The following is a 20,000-nucleotide window of genomic DNA, read 5'->3' as shown; positions in this document are numbered from 1 at the left end:
AAGCAGAAGATACGTAAGAGTTAGAGGTTAGACCATCTAAGTAAGCGTGGCATTGCGTGGACATGGGCTGGCGATGACGAAGTCGAGTTTGAATCTGATGCTAAATAATAGACTAAACAGAAAAAAGAAAAGAAAATTCTCCGAGAATGACAGCCACTATCTAGCTGTGATCAAAGATTCATTAACAAACTTCAATGCTTGTTTCATCTAAACCAGATCCATTTCTTCGTGTCGTGTGTCCCTCCGTTTGCAGTAAGCGTAATGACTATCGCTATCAGCCGTGATTATTGCCCCAGCCCCGGTCATCTCTCGGCCTTTTTAGATAATTAACAGATATCGGCTTTGAACTTTTTTATTCGCTAACTACTAGCTGTTACGACCAACGCTGCATTCGCTTAGCTACTTGATGCCGTTCATCTGTCATTACTTATCATGCTGCTCCCACAAAGCACAGTTATATACTCGATTCACAACTTCACCAGCCTTAGCTATCACGATCGAATCGCGTCAACACCTCCGGTGGTACTGTCGGAATATACTTTCGCGCCCGTTCTCGATTGGTTCCACCCCATCCAGCCCCGTAGCTGATCAACATATCTGTGCTCGTCGGTAGTGAAAAGGGAAGTGTGAGCGCAGGGTCTAAGAAGACTGTGTTTGCACCGTTGCGTTCATCGAATTGAGACGTTGAGCCCGGCCGCGGGGAAGCAAAGTTAGAACCGGGCGATGCTATGGAGGCTGCAGGGTTGGGCGAGCCTGCTGTTGATGGTACCCGGTCCTGACGTGGAGTTTGCGGCCGGCCATCCTCGGTAGGTGCCGACGACGGCGCCAGCGAATCTGCTTTGATCTGAACAAGCCTCAGTTGCTCTCTGAAGAGCAGCTCGGGATCGCGTTGAAGCTCGACCAGGAACTTCATCGCCGACTTGGGGAGCCCTTTTTCTCCCACCTCTGGGCGATAAGACTTGACCGCATGGAGGAGTTGGGCTGGAGTGAGGTCTTGCAACTGAAGTAGGGTGTTCACAAGGGACTCGAAATCTTCCCCAAGGGAGGAAAAGCACTGCAACCACTGCAGTAGTTGGATCACAGGTGCCAGATGTTTCCGAGCAGAGTCCATCGTGCTATCTCCGGTGCTAGACGTTGACCCGTTCTCGTAATGTTCGGGCTCTCGGTTGTTGGTACGTGCCCAATCTTCCAGGGTCGAGACATTCATGCGAATTTGCATCGCTTTAGTCCGGGCTAAGTACCGTTTGGTAGACAGAATCCGGTTGAAGAGTTCCGCCCCCAGCCAGTAGTAGAGCTGCGACAGAATCTGGGTAGTAATGACGGAGTGTACATCATAAAGGTCCAGCACAAAGAGTGTTGACGACAGAAGAGAGGTTATATTACGCGGCGAAACCTGGGCACGCCGTCTTGGTGATGGGGGTCGGAATTGATTTTCGACCGGCTCAGGGACCTTGGACTTGTTCTTTGAGCGGAATAGCTTCCACTCGTTCTGAAAAGGGATGTCATCAAGGCCTGGAATTGTCTCGTGATCCAGCATTGCCGAGTCCAGCACTTTGTTCATCCGACGTTCAGCATCGCGGATAATCAAGATGAAGATCTCGTTAATGAGCTCTGCCAGGTGTAGCTGGAACTCCACCGTTGACTCAACCAAGCCCGCGTCTTTCTTCAAATAATGAAGTAGAAGGGTAGCATTTGAAATCCAGAATGCGAGGATAGTCATATCCCATTGATACCGCTCGACAACATCGTTAATCTTATCCGTTGCAGAGACTAGAAGGGTTGCTAGAAGCTCCGGGCTTGCATGGTAATGAGCGTAGCGCGCACTGAGAAATAGAAGGTTTGCCGGTACTGGCTTTTGCGAGGGTGATCGTTGTGGAGTCATGTTGGTGATGATGATATTCAGAATTCTTTCGAGCTCGCTCTCTTGGAAAACGAACATCTGATCGTTGAGACACCGATCCCAAACAAACTCCTGCTGTTCTTCCTCCAGTTCTTCTTCGTCCTGAGAATCGAACTTCTCGTCTAAACCTAAGCTTGATAGGTCGACCTCAAGATTGATGGCACTCTCTTCCATCATCATTCGACGCTTCATTTCATTCTCTGCGAACTCCTCCTCAAAACGACCATGCGCGAAACCCGAGTCGTAGAAATCATCCTCTATCGCACTTGGTCCAAAACTATAGCCATTTTCGTGAAGGTACTCGGATATCTCGCTGCCTGGCTGGGCAAAGTCAAAGGCTGTGCCTCCGGAAGAGGACTTAATATTAGGTGACGCTCCGTGGTCAAGAAGAATTTTCGCTATCATCTTGTGTCGATTCGTCATAGCCCACATCAGTGCGCTCCACTGATTCCGGTCTTGCTGGTCGACATTCGCACCGGCGTCAAGAAGCGCCGCAACAACATCTTGGTGTCCCTATCGTAGACCAGATTGTTAGCACCACCCAAAAGCGAAGAGAAGTGGGTGAATCATACAAAACAACTAGCATATATTAATGGAACTGTCCCCTCCTCATCCGGCATATTCACATCAACATATTTCTTCGCCTTACCCTGGACCAGTTTCCTCACACGCTCAACATCGCCATTACTAGCAGCCATGTTCAGACTTCTTTGTAGGACATCCCTTTTCCTCTCTTCTGTTATGGTCTCATCCGCCGCGATTGCTTCCTCGTCCGCGTCAAGCGAATTCACCTCGCGGTGGGCCGCCTGCGCAGCAAGCATCTCCATTAACCGAGCATCGCTATCCTCTAACCGAGCCGTAAGGGTAGACTCATTATCATCGTCTGTAGAAAGTGCAAGGCCACGTCCATAGTGCGCGTCCAGAGCGTGCTCGTCATCGAGGGAGTGGTCGTCCAAGGCAAGGCTGAAGCTAAGTGGCTTTGCGGCGACAGGAGTAAGGAATTGGGATTGACCTATATCAATACAATCAGTAATCGACAGAGTAGCCCGCGAGCATTCTGTACCCTTAAAGTGCTCTGGTGGCTCTCGGGGAAAGTGAGGTAGCAACTCACCTTGCCAGGCATCATACATTTCCGTTTCCGGCTGCATAACCGGAAATGAACGACGGTCATCTAAAGACTTTGGTAAATCATCTGGAAGCTTCTTGGGGTCGATCTCCGACGAGGTTGAGTCTCTGGGCTCGTGATCGAAGTTGTCGGCGGGTGAAGCCCCGCGGGGGTGATCCATGATCTCTCTGTTGGGTTGGATCCGGATCACGAGTCAACGAGGGGCGGGAGACTCGAAGAAGGGAGCAATAGCTCCATGAGGAGATTCTTGTGAGAATATAGCGAACCCGAAGTCAAGAACCCTATGAGGGCGGTTCGTTGCGTGGAGAAAAGAACGTGGGCGAAAGAGGAAGAGGGCAAAGCCGGTGTTCCTGGCGATGACTACGTAGATCAAGAAGGCCAGTGATGCAATTCCATGCTCCCAAGAATTTCTTCCACGGCCTTGCTGTGTGGCTGACGTTCCCGGGTATTTTGGAAGAGGGCAATCATCCATAGTTCCAGAATCGATGATTCTAATTTTTCTTATCCTACAATCCATGTTCTTATGGCTCTAAGCGATCAGCACAGCAGTAACAAGGCAGCCTGATTTCCCGAAGGCATCATCAGATATCGAATTAGACAACACGCGAAAGCATAATGGACTGATTAATATACATTATTTTCACGAGACAAAAACTCCGTCCATATGTGCAGCCAGGTCTCATCATGGATATCAATCAGGAACGCTAAAAGAATTAGGACAGACGAGGGGTATTATGCAGGTGGTATATGCCAAACAGTGACTATACCAAAAATATCACGAAACTGGTAGATCCGCTAAGAGTGTTGTATATGGTCCGTTCATCCTGGGTTCGGCTAAACCAGGAGCTTGCTCCGGATCTGAATCTGCTCCTCCGAGAGCGACGCGATCCAGAGCACACGCTCGATGATCCCGGGTGCGGGCTCAATGTTGTATTTTGTGCTTGCATCGATCAACCGAAGGAGGCTTTTAACAATTCGTGCTGTTGTTCGATAGCGCTCGAAATTAATCAGGGGCTCCCCTTCTCGAGTGGCTGCCACCTGCGCCGGCTTTTGGGCATTATATGTGAGATCATGGATGTAGAGTCCTGTGAGCTGCGTGAGTTGATGTTCAAATCTGGGGATGTTAGGGAGTAATGTGGAAACATACCAACAAATGGAATACAGCCTTCTTGCACATTCGCAGTCTCCATTTCGACACGAAGGTCATGGAAATTGCGCACTGGCTGTATGAGTAATTCCATATCCTTCAACGTGCGCCTATCATCATCCGAAATAAGAGCCCACGTGCTCTGGAGTCGAGAGCAGTCCGTTGAAGTGAGTGCAATAGCAATCTGAAGCATGGTCGCATAGTTGCAGATCCTGCGAGCGTGGGCTGCTGTGTGAATAAGCTTGGAGATTGTCCGAGCTCGCTCGTGGATATCCAAAGTCAAAACAACCTCAGACAAAACCCATTTCACCATCAGATTAAAACGACCCACCACGAGATCAATGCCGCGGCGTTCATCGTCCATGAGGAACTGCACCCAGCTCGTGGTAAACGGAGGCCCTCTGTTCCACTTCATATCAACAAGATCCCTCCAGTCTACTTCGCCAAGAGCAGCCATTTCGACCAAGGTGAATTGTTGGGCCAAAATATGAGATTCGCACGAGAGGATGAAGGGCACATGCTGAGAGCCCGGGGCTGTGCTAAGCACCGAAAGATGATGATCTTCCTCTGATCGACATAGAACATCACTGGACACAAGCTTCATATCCATGGACGGAATATGTACCCGTTTGACGGTCTTGTTAATGGGTGACGGGTCTGGAGTCAAAGGCTGACTCTTATAAAGGTTCGGAGTCAAGGAGGCCCTGTAAGAATTTACCGAGCGCGGATTCTGGATAGTCATTGGCGGAGAAGGTGGGTGTGCAAGAGGATGAGGCGGTATTCCAACAGAAGATTCGTTGAGGCTTCGGGTATCGAATGAAAGACGTGCCTCTGCAGCTTCTTGCGGGTCAATGACATCAACAGATAGCTCAGATGATAAGCCAGAGAGGCGAGAGACCCTTTTGTGAGGTATCGGGAGAGTTAGCCCTCGCGGGATACGTTTCATACTCTCCGTTTTCTTCACCATATCGATAGAAGAGTGTGATGAATGGTGATCCGAGGAATCTCCAGCAGCTGTGGTCAAATGGGCTGCAGTATGTTGGGCTGGCGCTTCGTCTACCACGGGTTTTTTCATTGATTCATCACTGAGACCTCGCTCCAGTAGCGGAACCGAACTGTACGAATCCTCGGAGTCTAAGATTGACTCTGAGTACGGTCTGGCCTTGAGCATCCTTACTTGGACCTGTGGGGAGGTCCAGGCGCTGCCCGCTCTCTGGTGACTCTTCACTGGAGTACCGGAACGTCCATGATAGGCAACCATTTCTTCGCGCGCAGTGTCCGCATTATGAAAGTCATTCTGGGCCTGACTTGAGCTGGGGGTGGCATTTGCGCCGGCGTTTGTTGATTGTCCTTTCCACTTGCCTTCGAGCTTCAGAAGTGTCGATTCGATGCCTCCATCCTCGTCATCAGGTATCTGAGCAAAACGTGCAAGAGCGGACTCAAAGGAACGTCGTATCATCTGAGATGAGTGTGTTTTCAACAGGGAGAATCGAGGTTTGGGAGGGACGAGACTAGTTTGAGGTCTCGACGAATCGGCTACAGAGCTCTGATATGTCACATCCGACCATCCCGAGGCTGAGTCGCGGTGCGATCTTGATCGAACGCCGGTTTGCATCTGGCGTAAATCACCTCCTGGCCGCCTCCGAAGAGTAGGTCCGGCTGGTTTAGCAAGGTCAAGAATACTAGAGCCAGCAGCTGAGCTTCCAGATTCACTCTCCGGAGCAGGTCGGCGTTTCGAGAAACCACTTTGAAAGGAGGCATATTTTCGAAGACGCACAGATGACGAGGGCTTTTTCCAGAAAGACGATGCTCTTTCAATGGACATGGATCTTCGTGACGCATGGTCACCACTAGAGCCCCGGTGAATTGAAACACCCCTCGACTGCCTCACACTGGTTTCGTCATAATAGATAGGCAGTGAGTATTCATCGGCTCCGAGCGTTGAGCCTCGGGATGAGGCAAGGAAGGTATGAGCTTTGGGCGTCGTAGGTGAGCTCTTTGCACTTAAGAACATCGGGGGCTGGTCGAGACCCGCGGATTGCAGCCCGACGCCTCCAGTCATGACAGGGCCTGCCATACCCGTGTCGTCGACGATGACAATGGACTGACTGCCACCAGTCAGGTGACGATGGGCCTTATCGTTATCGGGCAACAAGAAGGATTGGGGCGTATCAACTGGAAGTTGGCCTAGACGTCGCTCGGTCTCCTCAATTTGATCTTGCGGATCCGGGCTCTCCCCAGCGGCTTGGCGATATTGCTGGAGAGCTTCGTCACAAAGAAGATCAATCCGAGCGGGCCTTTTTGCCAAATGGGCAACCTTCTTGTCTCGATGCAAATCTGATCCAAAAGCTACGTTCAACGGCACAGCTGACGTCTTTCCTCTGATCGATGGTCCATTCGTTGGGTGTGCGGAGGCACCTGGTGCGTGAGGTTTGCTGTGCAAAGCTCGACGAATTGAGCCGATAATCGTCTTCACTCCTGAGCTAGAAGTGACAGGCTTGGCAGGACCATCCGTATTTCGACGATCGATACCCAGATTGTTCGGCAAAGATGGAAACGTCGGGGACGGTGGCGCCATCATGGTCATGTACGACTCGGCAGGAGGGTATAGCTCTCCGCGAATCAAGCTGCCTAGGTAGCATGGCTCCTGCGATGAGAAAGAGCTCTTATTGTCATAATGGGGCAAAGAGATTGGCGCTCTATCATCCCGGAAGGAGTCAGAGAAACTACCGCTGCGTTTGTGCGAGTGGCCATAACATGGAAGACGCCGCGCGCTGATTGGCGACAGGGGAGAAGTAGGAGCTTGAGAAGATCTCGGTTGCCGTGGTATGACGGGCACTGGATGCGGAGCCTTAGCCGCTGAGAAAGGCATGGAGTGACGCTTGGGTGATTTGGGAGGTAATGAGCACGAAATTACTGGAGCACTCCAATCACTGCCAGCTGATACCGGCATACTTTTCGCAGTAGCCGAAGAATCCTTGCGATCATGATAGGTCAACAACGGCGGGTTTCTGTTTTCACTCAACCCGGGTATTTGGGTGCTGTGCGCCGGAGCAAAGTTCTGTAAATCATCGCCAACGGCCGGCTCATCACCACCAGGATCAATAGGGTAATCCTGGCTGCTGTGCGAAAGATGTTGGTCCGGAATGTCCCAGTAGGTTGAGCATCTGCCGTGCCAGCAACGCTTGAGGTCGATAAGGATCTTGAGATCACTCATTCCGCCGCCCTGCCGGGCCTTCACACTATCGTACAAACGATTAATAGTCTCACAGAAATGAGCCCGCAGTCTATAATCCGGTATGAAGTCGTCCACAAAGTAGTTGAGTATCCAATGGCGCAAGGCCGCAAAGGTGCGGATTCTGATGATTCTCCCATCTTCTTGCAGGCGATTGATCGCCCACTGAAGGCGCGCTAATAAGAGACAGAGCAGAGACCCAGCGGAAAGATAAGGTCGAAAGGTCAAAAAGAAGTCCGATACAAGCTCGTAGTCCATGAAAGATTCGGAGGATATTTGTGCGACGATGCGCGCCGGTGTGGCAGCACTGATATTCTTAGTGCCAGAGACATAACGAACGACAGACTCGTCATCCATCACTGTCACCAGGGTCTCGAAAATGGATGGTTTAATGGAATCGCCCGGATCATAGATAACTGGGTCAGGGCTAACGGCAGCACTGCGGCTTAAGTCCATACCAGACACCCCGGAAAATATGGAGGGGGCGAATGATGGATGCGCTTGATCATGTAAATAAGTGTTGCCGGCAGTGGTGGAGTTCCAAGCTTCTATCAAGTTCGTCGAGCCTTGTAGAACGTTGTTCGCCGTGTTGAAACGTGTGATACCCAGGTGATAGTCCGGAATAGGCACTTCTAGATGCCGAACAGAATATCCATCTGCTGATCTAGGCCTCTCGTCTGGTCGGTCGATGACGACCCGAAATTCCCTGTCGGCCCCAGCGCGCGACTCCGACCGCTGTTCTGAGATCGTGGAGAAGGAATGCGATCTTTGAAGACCAGATCGTTGATCTTGTCGGGTTGAGCCTAACTGTGACAAGTCCGAAACTATCGAGACAGCGTCATCTTCCTTCCCTTTGGTTTCAAAACGTAACTCGGACAGTTGAGAATTCGACCATCGTGAGGGTTCGTTCTTGCCATAACCACTTGGTCCTTGAGGATGGAGAGCGTCAGCTTTCGATTGGCTATTCGAAGGGGAGGCTGGCGCACGACGGGATTCCTTGACAGACTGATTTCGAACAGGTCTAGAGAAAAACGAGTAATTTAGCGCTTGCTTCAGCCAAAAGGCCGTGGGACTCATAGATGCATGATGGGACGTCGAGGGATGATCCATACCTAAGAAATATTTTACCATTTTGGCCGACATTTCCCACAGTAAAGTGACTAGACCCTCTTGCGCCCGCGAATGGTTGCTCGCGCGGAACCATCTGGGTGTTTAGTTGCTTTAGGGATCGCCTGCGCAGCAACTCATGGCTATCCTTGGTGCGAATCAAAGGTGCCGCCACCTTCTCCCCTGCCGCTTTCGAGCCAATGTTTGTCTTCCTCGCAATATTCTTTCCTTGTGCGACAGTGTGGGCGCGTCGCAAAGTCGATGTGATGTATGGCGCTTTGGGAGCCGCTTTAGACTTGGGTTCCCTGCCCGCTGCAACAGGGGACACGCTCAGGTGTACCTCCTCCGACTTCCTCGGAGTTCCGTCGAAACTAGCCACACTGGGCCCCATAGTGTTGGACGACGTTGTGCACACGAGGACCGCAGTTGACAGTCCTAAAGCAGGGACTTTGGCCTCCCCCTGTAAGCAGGCAATTATTGCTTTTTCACGCGTGAATGTTTGATGCTAATAGAGTATAGCGGAATGGACAGCCCGAATTGGGATCGATATGCGTGCCTGTGCAACGACATGACCAGGTTCACGAGAATTTGTCTATACGCAACGAATCGCAGGCATAGACGCGGTTCGCTCGGCGATGACGAAAGTTTTCTCCGTTTCGAAGCTTGGACCGACGAAAAACAAGGCGGATGCGGATACAGGACCCGGTAATACAGGAGGTCGAGAACTGCTCTGCAGTAGGTGACGGAGCGAATAGAATGACGCCAGACAGACGATGATGGGACGAAGAGGCAGGAAAGACTCGCGGGAGGAACCTAGGGAACGAAGTTCGCAGTGGACTCGTGAAGGCCAAGCAGCCGCGTGATAAGCGTGACGAAGGTGAGGCGACCGCAAGCTCCTCCTACGAGAATAATGATTTGTTTTGTTAGCTTGTGGAACGGCGGTTCCAGGGGAGCGGAACCAAACCCACTGCAGCAGTAGGCACGCTACTCCGGTGGAGTTGGAGGCCGGGTCGACTTGCTTGCTGAAGACTAAGTGTGTTGAAAAGGAGCCGAGGAAAGGGAGTTGGGCAAGGTAAGAAGATGTGTGTTCCGTCCAATCTCAATGATTTTTTTGGTCTTCCGCGGGACAAGGGAATATTAAATAATAAGTCAGATTGAGCCGTGGCTGCCTCAACTCAAATTTTGGGTCTGCTTCCCGAGACTGTCTGGTCTCTTCAGAATGAGAGTCAATCGACTCTCTCAGAGTAGATCAATCAGATTGCAAGAAGAGCTCCTCTAAAGGGTCGGTGTCAGGCTGTCAGCTGATGAGCTCCTTTCTAAGCTGAACTCCACCAACAGATCCAGCATGAGGAGCAGAAGGTCGGTCACGACTCAACCGGCTCGGCGTCGAGGATTGGTTGGACAGTTATTGTGATTCTTACTCCCAGATCACATATCATTTGCCAATAATAAAAGCAATAAGTATCCGAAAGTCTAGGTACGAGTAAGATGCTGAGGCTCAGCATTCAGCCGTTAAGTGCCAGTGACGGATTCGGTATAGGCAGCGAGGACAAGGTTTGGCTACTCCGTACTGAATAATAACATAACAGTCAGGTACTGATACGGATACCGTTACGCCCAATCCATCTCTTAACCAGTGCTCTCCTCCCTTCTACAGTTTTACTTCCTAAACTCTGCTTTTCATCAGTGATGGATTGATAAGACTATTCCCCCTACAGCCACGGTGTCACAGTTTATGTCAGATATGCAGGCGAGGTTCCCCATGTCACCGCATCTCTTGGAATTTAATAACCAGGCATTTGGCGGCTAGCCCAGTTGAGAAGAGTTACAGTATGGATGGCAGTCTCCAGTACCCCACCAAAGGCCACAAGGTTCTAACTCGTGGTGCCTGAATGAGGCTCTTTTGCTTTGTTCAATCCTCTGGCCAATCTGTCGGTGAGCGTGCAGATCCCTACTCCCAAGTATGTATATCCTGGTGGCACTTGGCAAGGGGTCCTGGAGGAGCTCAGTCTGAGTCTAGCCTATCAATCTCTCCGGAAATCAGCATGAAAGAAAACCTCTGCCGGCAAATCCTGGTTCAGACGACAAGGAAGTGCAACTAGAGGCTAGGTTTGTGTCAGGACAGTAGATCAATGCCAAAAAAAAAAGGGATTAAACACCATCGCAATATAGCTAAACTAGCCCCTATATGCTGTACAGATCTCTACACCGAGTATTCTCCTACCAGAGTTTACAAGCAGGCTTCTTGTTAGGGCAGTTGAAAGCCTCTTGAAACTCGAGGGAGTTGGCCATGGTTCCCTATCGAGTAGATCAGCTAAAGTGCACTAGGGACTGACTAGTGGATCAAAGCGAATGCCAGGACTTACGATAATCCTCGCCGGCTTGGGCGCATGTGGATCGTTATATATTGCTTCTTGCGCAGCCTCCGGGCTACTTTTACTGCACCACCAGTTTGCATAAGAAATGAAAAAGACCTGCTCCTTGCTGAACTTGGTGAGACCAGGTAAGCTGGGATCAGGGTGAGCCTCGTCGCGCTTTTTCCAAGCGTGGTATGCTGCGGTAAGGCCTCCGGCATCTGCAATGTTCTCCCCGAGGGTAAGGCGGCCATTGACATGTAGGTCCGAGTCCTTTCCGTGAACTGTGAACTCGGAATATTGGTCGATAAAGCACTGTGCACGGTCCTCAAAATCTCGAACAGTCTTTTCGTCCCACCAGTCCGTGTAGTTTCCAGTCTCATCGTAGTGTCGTCCCGTTGAGTCGAAAGCTTCAACATTTCTCATTAGCCTCTCTCCAAATTGCCGATGACTCAAACTTACCATGAGACAGTTCGTGCCCGCTCACCGCTCCAAATGCCCCGTACGACAAGTATAACGGAGCTGCTGGCCCATAGAAGACTGGAGGTTGCATGATTCCAGCAGGGAAGACAATTTCATTTCCAGGGGGGTTATAGTACGCGTTGACGGTTGGGGCTGTCATCTCCCACTCGTTTCGATCAGTAGGTTTTCCCAGCTTGTGCCAATTGTTCTCTGTCTCGAATTTTGCCACGGCGACCCCGTTCTCAAAGAACGTATCATCTGAGATGGACAGCGTCTCGTAGAATTTTCCTACGTCCGCGGGATCCATCACGTTGGGGCTTTTTGTAGGGTAACCAATTTTCTGCACAATGTTGCCGACCTTCTGGATGCCCAGTTTTCTGACCTCCGGAGACATCCAGCCAGTTTGATCCAGAGTGAAAACAAAACGTTCCTTGATGTCAGAGACAACCTGATCTCCAAGCTTCTTTGCTTCCTCAGAAAAGGCGCTTAGAACATAGAACCGGCTTAGAATCCATCCAAGATCATTATCCAGAGTGCCAATGCACTTCCTCCAGCGATCCTTCTTGGCTTGGGGGTCTTTCCCATAAAGCACATTGTTGAATTCAAGAAGAGGGGCAATTTCCGCGCTCTCAATATGCTCTGCATATCTTTGTATGATCTTCCACTTGAAGAATAGCTGTAGAACCTCCCTGGGGGTCTCGTTGAGAATCTTTGATAGCGACTCCATATATGATGGTGAGCCAACGATGAGGCGGTCGGTTTCGTAGTCCGGTGGGGCAAGATTTGAGATAATATCAGACAGCACAATTTGGGGCAACAGTGTCTTAGTTTCCTCAATGCTGCGAGGGTTGTAGTATTTCGTGACATCTTCCTGGGTTTGCGTATCTGGTGTCACATCTGCGAGCTTCGACTCAAATGCCACAACAGCCTTGACAAGCTGGGTACTCTTCTTTCCTTTCACAATGCCACCGGTAACCTCCCCAACAACTTTGGTGTAATCTTTCACAATCTGGGTGTCGTTATAGAACTCCCTCGCTGGAAGCCCGATTTTTCTAGGTGGTGTAACGAAAATTACAACTTTATCCGGATCACGATCATCGGACTGCGCACGAATGTCAACCTAAGGCCCCGTGCACGATAAATATGTACTTAGATGGCAGCTTACCGAAACATAAGGGTGGATGAGCGTACGAACGCCGGCCTTGAGAAGATACAGCACACCATCAGTTAGACCAGCTTCAGATCCCTTTGCGGAGGATTCAAGGCTATATATCTCCTCGAACTCTGCCAATAACGTCTCCAACGGCTCGTTACCGCGTTTAGAAACCGTGTCTTCATCCACGCACGCTTTATAGCCCGCTTTTAATTTTTCAAAGATCTCTGAGTCCTCCGGGTTTGCAGGCTCGGGCGACTCAAGCAAATGGCGGAGCCGTGATTGAGAAGCCTCCTGCATATATGTTCCAGAGAAAATGGCGCCTTGGTCAGGTCGCATATCATGCTGTTCTCTCCAGCCACCACACACATACTGGTCAAAGTCCGTACAAGGATCAATATCGGTATATCTAGGGTCTAAGTTACGCAGAATCTCGGAGGCTGCGTTGACGCATTCAGGTGTCTGACAGATAGTAGCTGATTCGGCATGTGAAACTTCATTGTTCGATGGGGCGTCTGCAGGACGGCAAAGGAGATATTAGCCATACAAGATAGGTTAATATAATGAGAGAGACATACTTAAAAGTGATGATATAAGATAGCCGGACGTCATGAGGAGAAATACACCCGCCGTTGACAAGGCGGCATAGCAGAAGGTCGAAGAGAGCCTTGGCCGACTCAGCCTTCTTGTGATTAGATTGCGGAGTTCGAAGTCATCTTCTGAGTGCTCGGATAAGATACGCTGCTTCTCAAATTGAGGCTCGGAGTAGTCTTCCAGTAAAGACGCGCTCTCGGAGCTTTCGGCACTGCGGGCGTCAATAACCTCTCGTCTTGAAGAGTGATGCTTTTTTGTAGTTTTGTCTTACCTCATAGGTGACACAGGAGGCTTCTTCTCCTCGCCCATGTTATACACAGAAAGAGCTCAGGTGCTCTAAAAAGAAAACCTGATGATGGATAGGTGGGATGGAAGAGGTAGACCTGATGAGATGGAGGTGGAAGCTCCAAGGGACGATCTCACTTGTGGGGGCGTTGATGATATAATTGTCGGATCGACCAATAAGCGCTCTGTGGTTTACTCCGCAGCTTTCAAACAACAAAGAACATGAAAGTTCAGAATAAGGAGTGTGATCAATAGACATAACTCGGAATGGAGATCGCCTTTACAGGACCAGTGAGAAGACTTCAGTGTTCGCCTTTGTTTTCCGCAGCCGAATCTTCTACTTATAATCCAGCTGGAGGTGTATTATCTTATGCATGTCCTTAAGGCTTACGTACTTACATAACTTATGTGGAGCCCACCCACTGTCAGCGGCTTCCCAGCGGCTTCCCGCCTGGGGAAGCCGCTGCAACCCCGGAGATGCAGCACTCCAGCGCTGGTGACGGTTGACCTCACCAAATTGGCCAATTCCTTCCAACTTTGTAGACTTCCAAGCTGAATCAAAGAATGCCGAGAGAGACTCTTGATGCAGCCGATCTGCATGCTTACTCTATAGTTGCGTTCTTGTTTGAGAGGAGGCCCTCTTTTTTCCATCGCACTCTGCGAAACCTTGTAAGTTTTTGCGAGTGCCATCAATATATATAGTGCCAACATAGTATTTCGCCTTGCAGTTTCGCACCTCATTGTATACCCAAACCAAGATATCTACTCCGTAGAGGGTCTTATGGATTATGCCGACAAAGAGACTTCGGGTTAGATACTGAGAACCTGAAATCTTTCGTGGCACACGGTATGTGAGTTGTCCGAAAGTCCGAGCTCGAATACGATCTGCTGTTTCAGCCAATGAATGCATTCAGTTCCTGCATGTCCCGTCATGAGCAAAGGTATTCTGTTGTTTGCTCAAGACTTTGTAGGCCACATGTGTAGCTGCTACCAGTAGTTCGTGCGTAGTCGTACAGACCGTGGGGGTTTGGTCCTTGAATGTAGATAGGGCCGAGGTGCTCGCGCGCAATCCGATAACTTTTAACTCTATATGATACTCCGTACAGTTGAGCCGCCGCCCGAAACCTCCCACCCTGAATCCATACCGTTTTATAAGGATCGTCGCTCGCCGCTGGCCGTCTTGGAGGACATCTTGGCCCTTGAAGCTTGAGCGCGCGGTGGGAGTCCAGTACAGCGCTGCGCTGCACAAAATTTCGAGTTAACAATTCTATCAGGGTTAGGAACTATATAGCACGTAACATTTCGACACAGCGCCCACTTGTCGACTCAAACCCCTTAGATAATTTCCTATGATTTGCCGCTAGAAAAGAACTTCCAGACTTTCGAGATCGAGATTGTTCGCTCAATTGATTTGATGGGATCAATACGTACTGGCCATCGCCCCGAGTCCCCAGTGTGTCACATAATTCTAGATATGCCTGGTTGCCCTCCTACAAGAAGAAGAAGAGAAGAAGAATAATAAAGTCTACTCGGCGATCCAGCGATGTGTGCAGAAAAAGGCAGTGCCAGCAGCCGCCAGCAGCCGCCAGCAGCCTCAGTTGCCCACGGTTCCTTGTTCGCTTTATCTGTCATGCGGGGATTGTGGAGGTTTCCCAGTGCCAACTTCCAACTCCAAGGTCGCATGCGGATGGATGGAGGTTTTTGGGTGCAAGATGAAGGATTATAATTTAATTCTGGAGTTTGCAACAAGTCCTCGAGATCAAGAAATCCATATGCGACTTTTCTGGATAGGGAGTCTGGACAAGTAATCGATGCCACCTAGCCAGAAACTAAGATCCATCGTCTGATCTGTACCCTGGAGTAAGGTTGCGAACTCAACTTTGGCTTAGTTACAGCAAGACATATACCGATACTGTAGGTCAATTCGACTGTGCAAACCCTGCTGACAAGCGATTAGGTACTGTGAGACGTGCGCCTTCTGATAAAGACCACAAAGGTTTATTTATTATTGTACAGGTACAGATAAATCACATCAGCTTCTGGAGCTTCGTTAGTACGGGAAACTATCGACTCCTCACATGTATGTTGGCATGGAGTTTCTGGTGATGAAGACGATAGTATTGTAAGCGATGATAGACATTCATAGGTATGTACGTAAAAAAGAAGCAATTATGGGCTAGGGCGTGGTGTATTATCCCAGATGCAGTAAATACTCTGAGCCAATTGCCACGTCGACCAGCCCGTCGACTCTGTGATTTCTCATTCGCATACTATTCCGTATATTGGAATGTACATATGATCTATCGCGGAAAGGAGAAATGCCAGGGAAGCTCCAGCTGCGCTGCAGCCGCTGCCCTGAGCAGGGGCCCTAGACACCCCCCTGCTTTAGTGGGAAGCCGGCGCCATTGTCCGTTGAAGAAGATGAAACCGGCCCCTCGGGAGCGAAAAGATCCACCTCGTTTCAGAAGGACCTCATCGGCACCATTGTTTTCTGAGCTGTTAGGATTTGTTGGCTGATCTCCGTGCATAATACTGTAATGTACAGAGTACCTATGCTCTTAAATGCCTTGGCATATGACTTGTAAGTTGTCCGGAGTGAGCTCACGGACATTGTTCCTGTTGTGACGCCTCAAGTAAGCGCCACAGACCTATCAAGCGCAGACGGTACTTTGGTTAAAACGGGCGGGACTGCAAGACTCCAGTCTGAGTCTCTGACACGTCGGGGCGGGAAGAGAGCTGCCAGGCGGGCGCACGCAACCAATTAGTAGGTAGTATTCAGGCTTAGAGACAGGCTCTACTCCACATTATTAATTTCTGGGTAGGAACTGGAAAGGGTCGAGGACAAGATAGGTAGTTACTACTGGTATTTAGGTGGTGCAAGTGCAAATGTACTGTGAGGAAGCCTCATTGACTATTTTTGGACCATTGTTCGTCGTCAGAATTGCAAGATCCCGACCCTGATCATGTAAATCTTTGTGAAGCCAGACCCCGAACTAAGTAAAGTGTGGTCAATGACGGTCATGACTCGAGAGAAATCAGTGCTTGAGTTCGACTGGAAAACCGCTGTTCAACCAATTCAAGATAACCAACTTATCCAAGTTTGATGGGTCTGGCAAAACGGGGTAAGCGAATTCTCTGCCGATCTGTGCATGGCAGATGCATTGAAGCCAGCCTCGTGGCTTTCTAGGTCTGGGCAAAAACAACCATGATTTTGGGAATTGCTGCTCCCTCTTTTTTTTTCTTTCTCACGGGATATTATGTGGACAATCTTGGAGGTGCAATTCATCCTGTGCTCTGCATTGAGGTAATTATCCTCTACGTGAGACTTGAGAGAGCCCAATAGCAGGAAGAGGTGAATGTTGGCCCCGAGTAATTGGCAGCAGAAGATGCCAATTTCGGCGTGTTCGGCCCTTGCGGTTTGGGGTGGAGTTAGCTAAGAAGAACCAAAAGATAGAAAGTTCAAGCTGATTTGACTACGGATATCTGACGATGGGGAACGTACCGTTCGTCCCACCTGCAAGATTGTACGAAAGGTTTCTGTGCCTCTGAGCGCATTTTGGACGACAGCGGCTTTTTTTTTTTTTCCCCCACGGCATACGGAGTATGGTCGAGAACAGAGTCGCTTGTGATGATCGTAGATCGCGCGATGCGTATCTTTCTCCACGAAGATGCTTTCCATGGCTGCAGAAGAAGCGGGCCGCGATGTCAACAGCTCTTGTCCTTGAAGGAGTTGGTGCAGACTGCAGAGTCCCCGGAGTGGAGGGAGAGTGCAGGACTAGGCCGGTAGTGGTAGGCAAGTTGCTTGGGGGATTCTCTACCCGTCGGGCTAGCTGGAGCTAACCCAGCCCAGCTTCGCTTCCTCGGCCTCTGAGTAGCTACAAGCCCGCGGTTTGTTGGCCCTCTTGGTTCCTGGATCATCTTAATCCTTGATCTGGTGGAATTAATATTATCGTTATTACTTATTACTATTATCGTTATTCTAGGCTGGTGTTCTAATTATTTTTATTGTTGTTATCCTTTGTCGCCTAGCTTCGAGACCGTAGGGGATGGGCTACTCCTAAAAAGCATCTGACCAAAGAATGCCCCCTCCCCTCCGATCGGACGCATCATTATAACTAACGAATTGCGCGACGCTTTGTCTTCCACCACCTTCATTCCTGCTCCCTGCAGCGATTCTTCGACGATTCATTCTAGAACCCCCCGTCCCTCCTTACGCCGCTCCCTCCTCGCCCATCCGCTCTTTGTCGACAGATCTGCTTTGTTTCCCCTCTCTTGCGCTCGCTCTACTCTCAAGCAGACCATCAGTTCGGCAGCTTATCGATCAAGCTTGAAATACAGTGCTGAAAAAGACCACAAGACCGAGGCCCTCGAATCTGCCGTGCTTATCCTTTTGATCCCAATGGCCTAGGAAGACCTCTCCCTCCTGTGAACCGATCCGACTCTGGCTGCTATCGATCGCTTATCCCCCTCTGTTGTCCTCGCCCAGTGATATTGCCCCGTTCTGTCCGAGCTCAGAATTGCATTGCGCGATCCAGGTTTTTGACTCTCTGTTCGACTACTTCGCTGGGGATCGCTTATATAACAAAGTAACCAGACGGTGGAAACCAGTGGCTTTTCGCGTGTCGGTGAACAGTGAACTTACCTGGAGGTCATCTCAGTCTGTCAATTTTTTTTTTGTCGGAGGACGTTATTCTGTAAGCCTCCTCGGTTGGCGGCATAGAACCGGATTGGATCAATTTCGAAGTTCTCGTGTATCTGTGACTTGGTTGGTAGGTGCCCTTGTTTTTCCATTTCTTCTGGCTTTACTTTGCGGACAAAAGGTTAAGAAAGAAGTCCGGGGGCTGAATCTTGGGTTTCAGACCGGCTTATGGTGCATGCCTCAACCCCCCTCTTCAATCTGGCCACATGTTGAGCAATATCGACATCTAGCGAGCCTGAACGACTTACAGAGTCGAAGTTCGAGTCTCAAAAGGCGCAATTGATAGGTGTCCGACTGACGATATTGAGGTTTCCACAGATTATAAACTTTGGGGTCTTTGAGTATTGCCACGCGCGCAACTATTCAAAATGGGTTGCATGAGCTCAAAGCCCGTCGATGCTGCGGAGGATAAGGAAGCTGTTCAGCGCAATGCTCGGATAGAAAAGAGTCTCAAAAACGACAAGAAAGTGATGGATCGGACGATAAAGATTCTACTACTTGGTACGTAGGGCCTCGAGTTACCACCGCGTCTCCCTGACTTGTTTTAGGTGCTGGTGAATCCGGAAAATCGACCATTATCAAGCAGATGCGCATTATCCACTCAGGAGGATTCCCCGAAGACGAGCGCCGACAAACGCGAGCGGTGATATACTCGAACATTGTAGTTGCCTACAAAGTCCTCCTTGAGATTATGCTGACCGAAAATATCGACTTCGAGCACGATGCTACAAAGGTCAGTCGATTGCAGCTATCTCTTGAACACTGCACTAACACGACCTTGAAATTTAGCCTTTAGCAGGTTTTATAGACAGACTGGAGCCGGATGTGGGCGTTGATGAGGCGTTCTCTGACACTAAAGTTCGCGATGCAATGAACGAGATGTGGCTTGACAGTGGGGTTCAGAAAGCTGTCTCCAAGGGACATGAGTTTGCTCTTCATGACAACTTGAACTAGTAAGCCCTGCGACCACTACTGCTAAACTTGGGCTTATCCTGATATTCTGCAGCTTTTTCAACTCACTTGATCGAATCTTTGAGCCTGGTTGGCTTCCCGACAACCAGGATATGCTGCAGGCACGTCTACGAACAACCGGAATTACGGAGACATTATTCGAATTGGGTCAGATGAACTTCCGGATGATGGACGTGGGTGGACAACGCTCCGAGCGTAAGAAGTGGATTCACTGCTTTGAGGGTGTTCAGTGCTTGCTCTTCATGGTTGCCTTATCCGGATACGATCAGTGTCTAGTCGAGGACCAGAACGCTGTAAGTGGCCATATTATATGATTTTGACGAGTGAGTACCTCTAACTGCCTGACTCGCAGAATCAAATGCACGAAGCAATGATGCTTTTCGAGTCTCTGGTGAATGGCGAATGGTTCAAACGAAAGCCCATTATCCTGTTTCTTAACAAGATCGATCTCTTCAAGGACAAGCTCGAGATCTCGCCAATATCAAAGCATTTTCCTGACTACAGCGACTCGAACACCGATTTCGATGCGGCAGCCAAGTATTTCGCTGATCGCTTCCGTGGTATCAACCGAGTCCCTGACCGAGAGATCTACATTCACTACACTAACGCCACGGATACGACATTATTGAAGGCGACCATGGACTCCGTGCAGGATATGATTATCCAGAAGAATTTGCATACTCTCATACTTTGATTCGCCATTTATTACCGCCTGAATTTCACGAGGTTTTGAGCGGTCATTGATATTTCCATCTGTTCGGTCTATGATTTCACATTGCATTCTGCTGAGCGCCTGGCCTCCGTCTTGCATATGCCGCAAGTTTTCACGTTGCTCTATATATGTTACTATGCATCCACACCCTGCGCCCACGTCAATGACCCGCTCTCGGCACTCATTTTGTTCTCAGTGGTCAAAACCCTCTCAGCTTCTTCCTTCCTCGGTTCAGCGATGGGTTCCTTTCTATA

At 49.7% G+C, this 20,000-nt stretch overlaps 5 protein-coding genes across 5 annotated transcripts; 1 reads left to right on the top strand and 4 right to left on the bottom strand.

Moving 5' to 3' along the window:
* Positions 1–142: 142 nt before the first annotated feature.
* BJY04DRAFT_193425 (DIL and Ankyrin domain protein) lies at positions 143–3,496 on the bottom strand. The gene is made up of 3 exons (XM_073711913.1): positions 3,012–3,496; positions 2,473–2,912; positions 143–2,413 (listed from the first exon to the last, which is right to left on the bottom strand). Exons 1-3 carry the CDS (start codon positions 3,184–3,186, stop codon positions 485–487), a joined length of 2,544 nt encoding a protein of 847 aa, XP_073569507.1. The 5' UTR covers positions 3,187–3,496; the 3' UTR covers positions 143–484.
* A 364-nt stretch (positions 3,497–3,860) lies between these two features.
* Positions 3,861–8,906, bottom strand: BJY04DRAFT_208592 (mitotic regulator LTE1; the record flags this gene model as incomplete). The annotated part of the gene is made up of 3 exons (XM_073714005.1): positions 3,861–4,111; positions 4,174–8,429; positions 8,521–8,906. The coding sequence occupies 3 exons, from the start codon at positions 8,904–8,906 to the stop codon at positions 3,861–3,863; spliced, it is 4,893 nt and encodes a 1,630-aa protein (XP_073569506.1).
* A 1,745-nt stretch (positions 8,907–10,651) lies between these two features.
* Positions 10,652–13,430, bottom strand: BJY04DRAFT_92801 (M13 family metallopeptidase). The gene is made up of 6 exons (XM_073721310.1): positions 13,350–13,430; positions 13,063–13,280; positions 12,497–12,999; positions 11,332–12,433; positions 10,882–11,279; positions 10,652–10,813 (listed from the first exon to the last, which is right to left on the bottom strand). Exons 1-6 carry the CDS (start codon positions 13,385–13,387, stop codon positions 10,736–10,738), a joined length of 2,337 nt encoding a protein of 778 aa, XP_073569505.1. The 5' UTR covers positions 13,388–13,430; the 3' UTR covers positions 10,652–10,735.
* Positions 13,431–16,221: 2,791 nt separating this feature from the next.
* On the bottom strand, positions 16,222–16,873 carry BJY04DRAFT_193419 (uncharacterized protein). The gene has a single exon (XM_073711912.1). It carries the CDS (start codon positions 16,647–16,649, stop codon positions 16,440–16,442), a length of 210 nt encoding a protein of 69 aa, XP_073569504.1. The 5' UTR covers positions 16,650–16,873; the 3' UTR covers positions 16,222–16,439.
* Positions 16,874–18,430: 1,557 nt separating this feature from the next.
* BJY04DRAFT_220028 (guanine nucleotide-binding protein subunit alpha) lies at positions 18,431–19,728 on the top strand (the record flags this gene model as incomplete). The annotated part of the gene is made up of 5 exons (XM_073716751.1): positions 18,431–18,563; positions 18,611–18,795; positions 18,852–19,015; positions 19,069–19,327; positions 19,387–19,728. The coding sequence occupies 5 exons, from the start codon at positions 18,431–18,433 to the stop codon at positions 19,726–19,728; spliced, it is 1,083 nt and encodes a 360-aa protein (XP_073569503.1).
* Between the last annotated feature and the right edge of the window lie 272 nt (positions 19,729–20,000).

Source organism: Aspergillus karnatakaensis (assembly GCF_047715665.1).
Source record: "Aspergillus karnatakaensis strain CBS 102800 unplaced genomic scaffold BJY04scaffold_36, whole genome shotgun sequence".
Taxonomy (NCBI): Eukaryota; Fungi; Ascomycota; class Eurotiomycetes; order Eurotiales; family Aspergillaceae; genus Aspergillus; species Aspergillus karnatakaensis.
Note: the sequence above shows the minus strand (reverse complement) of the source record. Positions and strands in the feature narration are given on the sequence as shown.

What these genes read in the sequence shown, in the direction of transcription:
- BJY04DRAFT_193425 (XM_073711913.1), bottom strand. Translation starts at nt 3,186, where the DNA reads ATGGATCACCCCCGCGGGGCTTCACCCGCCGACAACTTCGATCACGAG. An exon ending in AATGTATGATGCCTGGCAAG is followed by an intron (nt 2,913 to 3,011) that starts GTGAGTTGCTAC and finishes GTATTGATATAG; the next exon opens with GTCAATCCCAATTCCTTACT. An exon ending in TAATATATGCTAGTTGTTTT is followed by an intron (nt 2,414 to 2,472) that starts GTATGATTCACC and finishes GGTCTACGATAG; the next exon opens with GGACACCAAGATGTTGTTGC.
- BJY04DRAFT_92801 (XM_073721310.1), bottom strand. Translation starts at nt 13,387, where the DNA reads ATGGGCGAGGAGAAGAAGCCTCCTGTGTCACCTATGAG. An exon ending in CGGGCACGAACTGTCTCATG is followed by an intron (nt 11,280 to 11,331) that starts GTAAGTTTGAGT and finishes GAAATGTTGAAG; the next exon opens with CTTTCGACTCAACGGGACGA. An exon ending in CCAAGCCGGCGAGGATTATC is followed by an intron (nt 10,814 to 10,881) that starts GTAAGTCCTGGC and finishes TCTACTCGATAG; the next exon opens with GGAACCATGGCCAACTCCCT.
- BJY04DRAFT_193419 (XM_073711912.1), bottom strand. Translation starts at nt 16,649, where the DNA reads ATGAATTGCACCTCCAAGATTGTCCACATAATATCCCGTGAGAAAGAA.